Source organism: Lutjanus erythropterus, chromosome 16, assembly GCF_056507025.1.
Source record: "Lutjanus erythropterus isolate fLutEry1 chromosome 16, fLutEry1.hap2, whole genome shotgun sequence".
NCBI classification, from domain to species: domain Eukaryota; kingdom Metazoa; phylum Chordata; class Actinopteri; order Lutjaniformes; family Lutjanidae; genus Lutjanus; species Lutjanus erythropterus.
The window spans coordinates 25,689,951-25,702,192 of NC_139332.1; the positions used below are offsets into that span (position 1 = coordinate 25,689,951).

A 12,242-nucleotide genomic window follows, 5' to 3' on the forward strand; every position below is an offset into this window, starting at 1 on the left:
AAAAACCTGATTGTGAGCCAACAAAAGGGCTTTTCAGCACCTGCATTTGTGGCTGCCAGTGACAACAATCTGATACTCAAAAACATTTTTCCGCCCTTTTCCTTCAGTCAGAAGAGGAGGACAGAAAAGAAGTGGGAGATACAGACATATCACACGTCTCTAACAGAAAACACGGCGCTGCCTCAGCTGCTCAACTTCTACCTGCACGGCACAAAGAAATATGAGACCCTCTGTGGTTATTATAAACAAAGCTTATAGCAGCAGTGGCAACTTTGTGGTAGTACTAATTTAACTGCTGCAGTTCTGCCGTGGAGACATTTGAAACTCATGAAATATGGACATAGTATAATACTAAAAGAAGTACTGAGTGTCATCTGAGGACTAAGAGATGAACAAATTGAATTGTCAGTTGATGTGTGACCAGAGAAAGCAGTTGAATTGTTATTTGTAGAGCAGGTCACTGACAGCAGTTGAGGTGTCACTTAAGTGTCAGTTAGGGTAAATGGTAAATTGACTTTCCAGCCAATAAAAAACTAGGAGTGTAGGAGAGCGCAACCTAAAAAGTGTCACCTGATAAAATAGGTTTGCCACTTAACAATTTTAAATGCTGCATATCTCAATGGGATATAAAAATAAACAGAAATATAAGGTGGGATTAGGGTTTGTTTTCCATTTTGCAGCGTGTGCCCTTCTTGCTGGCTTGTGAAACTCAAAAAGCCATTGTCTATAGAAATACATGACAACCAACCCGACATTCACCCTGAGTTCAAACAGGCAGTGACACTGAATAGATGAAAGAATGAATGGGTGAACGCAGGGATGGGAAGTATGAATGACAGGCAAACATTTTAAAAAGATTCATGAACATAACAGTCTGTTTAGGTGGAGGAAACCAGAATGTCATAAACACTGACCAAGCTGAGAGGAAACCTGGCGGCTGAAGGCTGATCAGTGTCAAGAGAGAAAGGAGTTGGACATCTATGTGACCGGACAGATTTTTAAAAACGAAACAAAAAACCTGTGTAGCCTGTGAAGCTCATCTGCAGCTGCCTTTTGATTGTACTACCTAAAGATGCTTCAGTTCTACATCAGTTTAAACAAAAAACACTTCAATTTTTTATTAAAAATATAAATAAATCAGACTTAAAAGGGTATTAAGTGGGGTTTTAGTGGGTGGATATATTGGGGTTAAAATATGGTGGAAACAGGATGTATTTTCACATCATGTTACAGAAGTGGGCATGCATTAGACTGTCTTTACAGTGTCATAACCATGTCATGACACCTGTAATTAACATGGAGTCTTCATGAATGTTCATGTCCTTCAGTCAGTTACAGCACCTCTAATGCAAAGTTGACATTGTTTGAGATGTCTTTGTTATGACAATTTGACAGTAATCAAGAGAACAATGTCTTTGTTATGACAACTTGACATTAAACGAGACAACATAACCTGTCAATGTCTTTGTCATGTTGTTAGATAGTAAGCTCGGTTAGCTCGGGAGCTAGCTGCCAGATGACACAGCCCTTTGATACAAAGTTTACATTGTTTGATATGTCTTTGTTATGACAACTTGACATTAATAAATAATGTCTACGACAACTTCGCTGTAAAAAAATTTTTAAAAAGTTGAGAGAACTCAAAATTTCACAAATTATTGAGTAAACTCACTTAAGTCAAAATGAATAAAGGTTAATATGTTAATATTTTCAATTAAAACCATTTAATTTTTAGGCACCCAAAAAAGTTTCTAAAAGTCAAAAATTCAAGTTTATCCAAAGAAGAAAAATTAAATTACAATAAAGATTATAGGTCAGCAAAACATTTTTTTAGTTTATCTCCAAACTTAAGAGTTTAACTTGGGTACAAAATGCAAAAACTGTATTAGAATACCTTGAAATTAGATTAATTTGAAATTTTAAGTCGACTCTTTTTCCTACTTTCTTTCTTTTTTCAGTGAAGTTGTCAAAAACAAAGACATTATTGGCTTGATTAATATCAAGTTGTCAGAACAAAGACATCTCAAACCATGTCAACCTAGCAGAACAACACTTAACGACCACAGTCATAAACATTTATAAAGACAGGACAGGTGCCACAACATGGTTATGACAGTGTAACGCACACCGCTTCAAATAATGTGCTACCTATGATTCTTTTGAAATCAATTAGTCAGCTTTGTTTTATTTTACAATTTTATTTAATATTTTTAAACCACTCCCTCTTACATAACATTTTACAGCATATCTTTAGTATCAAATATTAACATATGGCTGATAACTTGAAATAGAGTAATCAGACTCACACAACCCATTTCATTGCACTGCACAATGCAATGTGATGCATACATAACTGCAACATTTCCCACAAAACATACATTGATGCATACATTACATATAAAAAATACCTTTAAAAAGTATAGCATACATTTCTTGCACACTACGCATTTGTTTGGCTTCATATGTCCACTGTCTGTGTAAAGCATTGGTAGCCACTTGCTGCCGATCGCTACAGAGGCAACTAAAACTTGATTTGCTCCACTGTAAACAAAGTCATGAAAGCATCAACTACAGGTGCTTCTACAGTCAGGAAATTTGCATGAGCCTGGAATCATACAAAAATGGAGGTTCTAGTTTGAATACTCAAATTCTTGACAAGAGATTACATCGGATAAAGGTCAAAGTCAAAGACGTGAAGTGGGCTGAACTGCATTCAAATGCTGGGATTGTATAGTTCAGTATGTCCTCAAAAATGCACTGACTTTTGCTGTCCGACCCATGTGATCACCCCAGTTGCTGCAGCAGGTGAAGGCACTTACAGTGTACAGGAAATCATTATTCGAGTACAAACTAACAAAACCACAAAACACTGCGAAGCACCAAACTGTCTGGTGCAGCTCCAGCGCCTCTATTGCTTCATTGTATTCTTACTGCTGTAGTGTTCATAGTTGGAGGCACCGAAATAAATTACATGGCGAGGCAGTGGTAGTGTTGGTTCCCAGCATATTTACGAAGTGTTCTGGAGTTGTAAGGAGAGGCACTGTTGGTGCTCTGCTGAGGAAAGTTTAGTGAATAGAAACATGAGGTTTTTATAGCAGGTTACAGCAGCTGTATCTCCCACTGTTGGCTCGGCCTCTCATCGTTCTCCGGCAAAATCACCACGTGGTCCTTGTCGTATGTTTTGCCACCTGAAGAAAAAGAAAAAAATATCCTGTTGATAATGTCATCAGGCTAAAAAAGGGAAAAAGGCCATTTTTTTGCATACTTAAATTACATTTTTCTACTAATACTTCTCTAGCAATGCTTTAGTATTTCTTTAAATGTAAAAATATACACACAGAGACACAAGTAGAGAAGAATTTACTTAATGTGGTACACCACGGTAACAGTGGACTATCAAGGTGTTTCACTATGGGTTATTATTTTAACTACTTTACTGTCCTAAAAAGATGAGAGGCTGTCGCTCACATGGAGAACCCAAAAGCTGCTTTATGATGCGTATAAATGCAAACACACTTGTGCAAATGCAAACACACAAACTGTTTAGAGAGACAAAAATTTAAGCTGCACCAGTTAAAGTTAACCAAGAGGTGATATGATGAAACAATCGAGGATTTAAGGCTGATAAATAATTTAGGCGATCACATTCCAGCTCTTACTTTAAAGAGGGAACTTAAATGACTTTATGTTTGGTTCATTTCTTTATTGTCCCACTGAGGGAAATTCAGCTTGCAGCACAGCAGAGATAAACAATGATGGTATACACATAACAGCGCAACTACAAAATCTATAAAAAGAGATGTATTTTTATAGGTTTGGATAATATAAAGTGCTATAATGTGAGAAAAAGGTGCATAAGTATAAGGTAACCATGGAAGCATGCATGTTGCACTGGGGACAAAGGATAATTGCACTTTGCACTGAGAACCCTGTACTTCTGATCTGCATCCAAAATTGTCAACAAGCCGTCAAGTGGATCAGGTCACTCATGTCAGAGGTGAAGAGGAAAATAATCAAATGAAATAGGACCAAAAATATGTAGTGGAGAAGGTCAGAGAAACTTTTCAGCAACCTATCTTTGCTAATACCACTGATGTTACATGTATGACACATATGACTGTTTGATCCAGATAAAAACAGCTGTTGATGTACGGTTACGATCTTTGCTTTAATTTTTAGCATATTCATTGACGTGAAAAGTCAAATTAATGTTTATAAAACTTCCATGTTTTCTTTTCATACCTTTGACATCCAAGACCATGCCGGAGAAAGTAAGGCTGGTGATGAGGCCCCTCATCTGGGCGGTCCAGTTCTGGATAGGCTGCCGGGTCTCTGTCCACAGAACCACCTTCGCTCCCGGCTCCACGTTTCCCATCACCTGAAGGCTCATGTTCTGGGACAACTACAGCACATACACACACATAACGCAGTACATGATCAGACCACCCCAGTGTTAACACGATCAGATGGCTGGAATTATAACCTCATATATATAATAACCTTTCAATCATGCATTACCTTGTTCTTGATGAAGCCGTCCTGATAGAACCAAATGTCACTCATGGGCTCCACCTCTGGAGTCACCACCACTCGTCCCGTTTTCATCTCCTCCACTCCACCCTGGACAGACATGAAGTGGCCTCTCTCTTTGTTCTTAATGCGGAAAAAGCAGCGTTTCTGCAGGAGACAAAAATACCAAAAATTATTCATATCGTAGATCCTTAGATCAAGATTTTAAGAGGATCCTGCACAGCTAAATCATGTTTTTGATTATCAGCAGAACATCACATAAGACTGGTTTGAGTTTTCACTTTAGATCCCCACAGTTTTACATCATTTCCACCAGGATTATTATGCATAACAAGATGTGTCTAGTCGTGGAGTGGCATTAAGTGCTGGAAACGCAGCAAACTCAAACATGAAATTACACTCTTTTGCCACTACCTACAAGCCTTACAAAGCATGCAATTCTTCCTATTTAGGGTCTAAATTGTTTTTTTCTGCTGCTAGACCTTTATGTTTGGTTAACCGATTCTGTGCTGGAAAAGACTGAGATCAGGGCAGCTGGCCAGTCAGCCCATTATTTATTCTTTGCACAAAAGTAGTAAAAGTTCTACTGAGAAAATAAATGATCCACAACTTTTGTTAATGTCAGAACTTATTATCAGTACAAGGTGACAGGAAGACTACAGACCGTGCTTCAGACTAGTGATAGCCAGGATGCAAGTTTTGCATTTGAAAATGTGTACCTAATGGCTGAAAAGAGGTTGCAAAATTGACAAACAAACCTGTCTGACTGGGAACATTGAGCCAACAGTCTGTAGTGAGCTAAACTTTGGCCAGTTGGTGATTTCAATAGGTTCCAATAGGAACTGGCGCCCCCTGTAGTTGCTGTGTTCACATACCACCCAGCTGGAAAGGAGGAGAGACAAGAGGAATTTGTTGCTTAATTATCACATGGAAAACACAGGGGTCCAAAGTACTACAACTACTACTTCTACTAAACAAGATAAAATAGTTACCATCATCGTTTTAACCACCTTTTTGTTATTATCTGCTCATAAGTCGAACCAGAAAGTTACATCATGACAATGCAAAAAGAAAATGTAAACCAGCAAACGCATAGCAAACTGTATGGCAAGACAAACACGTACCAGCCACTGTTGACTCTGAGAGACAGAATGTGGTTGTTGAAGCCCTCTTCAACCATGCTGTGGATCTCTGTGTCTGTGGTGATCTCTCTGCCCTCCAGACACTCGAGGCCAAACAGAGAGATGGAAGGAATAGAGAGTGTCTAGACAGGGAGAGACGGGGGTTCAGAGTAACACGGAGGAAAGAAAACGGCACATTTTTTTTCGTACGAGCGCTTTCTCACCATCGGCACGGCCTTGACTGATCGGACGGTGAAGCCGGGAGGACACCCCATACTGGTTAGGTTGGGATAGTCTCCTTCAGATAAGACAAACATGTTCCCAGAGTACTTTTTATCTGCATAGACAACCCAGCTGAAAGACAAAGAAAAATGTTTTTTGTATTGATTCACTATCAGTTACAACATATATGCTGTGGGTAACACTTTATTTAAACTGGTTGTGCATATGGCTGTCATTAAACTGTCATAACCATGTCATGACGTCTGTCATGTCTTTATGAATATTTATGATTGTTGTCCTTAAGTGTCATTTGGTCAAATATGTTATCTTTGATGCATCTTTGAAGTTTACATTGTTTAAGATGTCTCTCTTATGACAACTTGACAGTCAAAAATGTCTTTATGATAACTTGACATTAATTAAGACAATAATGTCTTTCTCATGCCAACTTGATATTAACTTAGAAAAAAATGTCTGTTAGGACAACTTGACATTAAGCCAATAAAGTCTTTGTTATGACAACCTGACATTAACCATGACAACACAACATGACATTATCAAACTTAAAGAAAGTAGCGTAATGTCTTAATATTACATTATACCGTTGCATGTGGTCGGTTTTGAGAATGACCGTCCTGAGTGTGTCAAGAATCCTTGACCTTGAATAAACGAGTACATTTTGTACTTGTCATAAAGATGTTAGTAAGTGTTAATACACTGTCAAATACTTTTGTAACAGTGTCATAAATAATTTCCTGGATTTCAAAGTAAAGTGGTACCACTTGGGCTTGTCATAAAGATGTCATTAAATGTTATAAGGGCGGACAGAGTACAGTACCAAAGACACTGACAGGTTATATTGTCTTGATTAATGTCACACTGTCATAACAAAGACATTTGTGCCTTGGTTAATGTCAAGTTGTCATAACAAAGACGTCTCAAAGAATGTCAACTTTGCATTAAAGATGACATAATAATTGACCAAACGACATTTAATGACAGCAGTCATAAAGACCCATAAAGACACTGCACATGGTGCACATGGACATGATTATGACAGTTTAATGACTTGACTAATGACAGTCTTATGCACATGCCCATATTTAATTTTTCAGACTTGCATTATCAGCCTTTTTACACATGATATACTTTTTTTTGCTTTCCTTCCTTGTTCTTTGTTTGTTGGATAATTCTTATGCCTTGTTAAAGGCTCCTCACCTTCCACCGGACACTCGGCAGGACTTGGTCAGTAGTTTTTCCGACACTGCTTCCTGGTTGCGGTCTATAAAGTGACACTCACCCTGGAAGTCTGGCTCAGAGTACAGTATTACCTGAGAGACAGAGGACAGATAAAGAAGATGACGGAAAAGAAAGTGAGAGATCGGTCATTTTTATTTTCAAGGGTTCATGACCTTCATGGAGTAAGTTAGAAAAAAAACTTTTTCTTCCTCCATTCAGATTGTAAACCCTTGAACATGTTATTTAGAAATGTAAACCTTACAGCACTTTCTACAGCTACAGTGTTGCTCAAGTCCTATGAAAAAAGGATTTATCTTATTTTCACATCATGAGTCAAAGTTTTCACGCGAGGTCACTAGTCGTTTGATTACAGGTCTTTTTTACAATGCAGTACACTATACTTGCTATTTAATATTTCACTTACAACATTTAAATGAAAAAGGTCAAGTGAAACATGAACTCCACCTTTGGCTTGTTCCAATGCAAATAATGGTGTTTTCTCTGCATGGAGCGAAGTGCAGGATGCAGCACATGAACCAGCTCGAGCCAAAAGGTTGCATGAGTGCTCTGCAGTGTTATTATGTATATTTCGTTTTTTTTTTTTTTTTTTTTTGTCTTCGGTTTAGTTTAGTTTTAGTCAGTTTCCAAAGAGGGTGTGGTCATTTGAATAGCAAGCTCTGCACAAAAATATCCCTTTTACGTGAGATAAAACTTTAGATAATACAAACTATTTATTAGACTTCAAACTTGACTCAGGTGCATTAAACAACATAAAACTCAGAATATCAAGACTGTACTCACCTCATTCCTGATCTTTGTGTCACTTGGAGCCTAAAAAAAAACACAGACAACAAAAATGTGAGAAACATTATAATATCAGTACACTTGTGAAATCTTGCTGACAGGTTTTTGACCTCCTCACCATCAGGATGGGCTGCACTGAGCAGATGCGGTTGTCCTGAGAGCCCCAGTCACCACAGTTATTGTAGAAACCTTTCTCTAAGATGTACTGGTTCCCAGAGAAGTCCACGTGGGAGTAGGCGACCCACCTGGAAGGAAAACAAACAGTTAGTTTGATTTTTGTGTTAGAGTAACACTTCAGTCAGTGCAGTAAATATAGTACGTCAACTTACGCCCCGCTGAGCACGTGGATGGAGCGCGTGGAGGTTTTGTACTCAAACAGTTCGACGTCAGGAATGGCCTCCGTCACCTCGAAGGTGTTCTCCCCCTCCGCTCCATCTTCTTCTGGCTGCTCAAACATCACCATCAAGGGGTCTGTCAGGTCCTGCAGGAGAGGAAGAAAACGGGTTAACTTACCTAAATTACACTGAAGTCATTTTCGACAGTGCCCTGGTTACATATCATATTAATACAATAAATGTGAAATCAATTTTTAATTAGACTTATTTCAACTGATTTTTGATTTAGAATTTAAATCATGACACCCATATTGCATAGTGAAGACTGAAGAAAAGTACAGTCCAAACAGCGCCTGAGTGTTAAAGATAATGTGGTTATTACGCGCTGCAGAAGTCAACATCTACACATAAATCAAGTGCCGGCTGCCACTGTCTTTTCATTACTGTATTGTAACTTGTAAATCATATCTTGAGTCAATAATTCTGAGTCCAAATTAAAACTCTGATGTCATGTTTCCGTTTCATGTAATTCGACTCGTGGCTCTCAGTATCAACATTACAAAGGCCATTTATCAAAGTGCAAAGTCATTTATTAGACTAGATTAGGCCTTTATGGCCTAGGCTAAAACGAGGTCATTAAACAAAAGTAAAATAATTCAATCATACACAGCACGGTGCCCAACCACTTCACAATTATGATCAATTATTATCAATCATTAACAATAATTGGGGAAGCTACTGTTAAAAAGGGATTCAGGTTGAATTTTAGAGAAATAAAGGTGAGCGTGATAGTGTGAACGAACGGTTGTTTATTCCCCTGACATAAATAATATTCATTTAACTTTGTTTCACTCCATTTTTCTCTCCTGTTCATCCCTCGCTCCAGTTTGGGAAATAGAGTTATGGCCAATAATGTGTTTTGTGAGTCACCGTGACCTCTGATGCCTAAATTCTTATCAGTCCAAAGGGACGTTTGTACTTCCAGATGTATCCCATATATTAAAACTGGACAGACATGAGGTCACAGTAACCTTTGACCACCAAAGCGGACATTTGTGCCAAGTTTGAAGACATTCCTTCAAGGCGCTCTTGAGATAATGCATTCACAAGAATGGGACATGCACACGTATGGACAGAGGGACAGACAGACAGACGGACAGACAACCCAGAAACATAATGCTTCCAGCCACAGCTTACGCTGGCAGGGAGGCTTGAAAACAATCTCTTGGCCTTTTAATCTCCCACATCTTTGCTTTTGAATTTAGAAAGATTAAACAATTTACTTATTAACAAAATATTAACAGCAGTGAAATATTTCCTGCAACTTACCGCTTTTATCACCCTGACGGAGCGCAGCTCAGCATCACAGCCTCCCCACACCCTCCAGTCATGATACTCTCCCTCCTCTAGCAGGTACTGGTGGCCTCGGAAGCCCTCCTTCTCGTAGCCCACCCAGCTGCAGCAACAGAGGGAGACTAATGACTTCAAAAGCATGCACATCTGATAAAACTGCAGTTATTTAAGCCTGGGAGCTGTTTATTTTATATTCTCTCATACCCCACCTTAACTGTGCAGCCGTATTAATATAACCAAACTCATTCATGATCATTAATATGTCTGTTCAAGGTTCAGTGAATACAAACATCACGAAGCAGCACTCACATTCCTCCCAGGACTTTCAGGGAGCCGACGCTGTACATAAAGACTGACTGCTGCCTGTCTGTTCTGGTCATGAAATCTCTCATGGTGGAAGTTATGGTCCTCGATTTGCCAGAGAAGTAGGGCTTGTCGTAGATCACCATCTGCAGGTGGAGAGTGAGAATCGGGGTATGACTTTTTCATTGTCAGGAAACATGGATGTCATTCTGTCTAATAAGCAGTTTCAAGGTCTCAATACTTTGATTTACTTTTACTTTTTTTTTTTTTTACCTTTGGTTCACTCATATTTTCCACTCTTGGTTCACCCTGTGATAAAAAAGAAACAAATTCACTTACAGCAAACAATCAGGGGATGTAGAAGACTGGTGAAGAACAGCGCTTCTGGATACTTCTATACATACGGATCTAGATACATGCATACTATTTTAAATCTTAACTGTCATTTTAACCTTGTCATTAAAACATAGGCTTAAGATTTTTTTTTTAACTCAGAAAAATGCTGAAATATTCAGCCACACTTTCATTTATAGTTGTTCAGACTCCTGTAACTCCCTTTTTATTGGATTACCTAAAAAAGAAACTCTAAAGTATAAAAGTATAAAGTGTAGGAAAACTTCAGCTAATTAAAAATGCAGACCATCTTTCTCTGTATTTTTAAAAGGAAATTAAAGACCTGTCATTCTTTTTTACAGTAAAATGTCACTTACTACTTTGAGTGGATGTAGTGACCCCACATAGGGCTTTTCCACTCCCCAGGCTGCAGGGTTAGAGTACCCCCCCACCTCCAGGACACGTGGTACGCCCTGGAAGAAGGGATGCGCGTACACGAGCCATCTGAGCAGGAGAGAGGAGGAAAATATGAGCGAAACAAACGAAAGTAATATTAATCTGATGTGGTAAAAATTTGTCTCTCCAAATAAACACTAATGGCAGATCAGTAACATCAGAGAAATTCATCAAAACGACCACGCATGTTCTCATGAGTCTCATGAGTTGATAACTCACAGCCCGGCATTAATGATGATAGAATTCGCCTTGATGGGGAAGCCAAAAATCCTGGCGTCCTCAGATGTGTCTCTGAAGATGACCTTCTTCCCCTCTGCGTTCTCCTCTGGGAAAAGACTGATTTCTGGGACGCTGTAGTCCTGATGAAGGACAGAGAGAGTCCATTAATGTCATGTAAACAAGAAAATAACAGGTTGTAATGCTGTAGTCCTGAGGGGACGAAGAAAACATGCAACAAACAACAGTTTTTATTGCCAAAACAAGAATCGACTTTTAAGGTGGATATGTATATTTAAGAGCCACTTTTAAGAGTCTTCATGGAAAAAAAAAACTGGAGTGCCTTGTTTTTTTTTTCCATGGTTGGCCCCACCACTTAATGTTAAGCAACACTTCCTGGATCTTGTTTATTTATTAATTAATTAATTTATTTATTTTTAATGTTTTTGTCTGTTTTTAGGGATTTTCTTGTTGCACTGTAACACCAATACAATATATATGAATCTGGCTCTAGTTTGTTTGCATCAGTAGTGAAACACAACAGTTAAATAAGTCTATATACCAAATTATGATGCCAAAAACAAACCAGTGCCAAATTTCTTAGAGAACATGATTGTATTGAACATAAATGCACTGCAAAATTCTCTATTTATTCTTAAATGGTCATTTTCAGTTCAGTTAATAGTTATACACCTTATGCACTTAGACTTTTGCAGAAGTCAGAGCGACAGGTGCTTGGTCCTACTTTTGACACTAGATGGTGCTACTGAGTTAAACAGCACATACTGTAGTCACAGACTGAACATACCGTGCCAAACATCAGTGGAAACGTTCAGCCTTTAAGCATCAGATAACAATGGTATGGAGATAATAATTACAATAAAATGGATTCCCACTGTATTTTATCATAACTGATTATATCAGAAATCTGAAATGAGGGTGTGTGTCAGCTGTTTCTGGCAACAAGCAGACACAACAGAAACCTGAACTCATCTTACCCTGACAGCTCTTCGAATGGATCCGATGATGAACCTCCTGGCCGGCTTGTTCTCTGTCTGCACGTCGCTCGTGTTCCCGTTCTGCTCTCCGTTCTGCGCCTCGCCCTCCGTCTGTCCGTTCTGCAGCTGCTCCTCTGGAGGGCTGAAGGGGCAGGTGAGCTCGATGTCGCCCTCGTCCAGAGCGAACTTCTCCCCTTTGAAGTTGGGTTTCTCATACAGCACCCATCTGAGGAGGAAAGGGGGGCAATGAAAGGTCATTAGGTTACAACATCTAATGACTGATCTGTGCTACAGTTCTCCTACACGTTTTTATAAAATTCACAGATCATGTT

General features: G+C 38.8%; 1 protein-coding gene across 1 annotated transcript in view; it reads right to left on the reverse strand.

Moving 5' to 3' along the window:
- Positions 1-2,820: 2,820 nt before the first annotated feature.
- The window catches only part of crybg2 (crystallin beta-gamma domain containing 2), a 60,906-nt gene continuing 51,484 nt past the window's right edge, over positions 2,821-12,242 (reverse strand). The window contains exons 9-24 of the mRNA XM_084739101.1: positions 11,911-12,136; positions 10,916-11,055; positions 10,618-10,744; positions 10,181-10,216; positions 9,914-10,053; positions 9,581-9,707; positions 8,246-8,397; positions 8,035-8,161; positions 7,914-7,943; positions 7,092-7,204; positions 5,876-6,005; positions 5,655-5,794; positions 5,289-5,412; positions 4,519-4,677; positions 4,243-4,402; positions 2,821-3,188 (exon numbers count right to left, since the gene is read on the reverse strand). Of these exons, the coding sequence (XP_084595227.1) occupies positions 3,100-3,188; positions 4,243-4,402; positions 4,519-4,677; positions 5,289-5,412; positions 5,655-5,794; positions 5,876-6,005; positions 7,092-7,204; positions 7,914-7,943; positions 8,035-8,161; positions 8,246-8,397; positions 9,581-9,707; positions 9,914-10,053; positions 10,181-10,216; positions 10,618-10,744; positions 10,916-11,055; positions 11,911-12,136 (2,020 nt within the window). The 3' untranslated portion in view covers positions 2,821-3,099. The remainder of the gene's footprint in view (positions 3,189-4,242; positions 4,403-4,518; positions 4,678-5,288; positions 5,413-5,654; positions 5,795-5,875; positions 6,006-7,091; positions 7,205-7,913; positions 7,944-8,034; positions 8,162-8,245; positions 8,398-9,580; positions 9,708-9,913; positions 10,054-10,180; positions 10,217-10,617; positions 10,745-10,915; positions 11,056-11,910; positions 12,137-12,242) is intronic.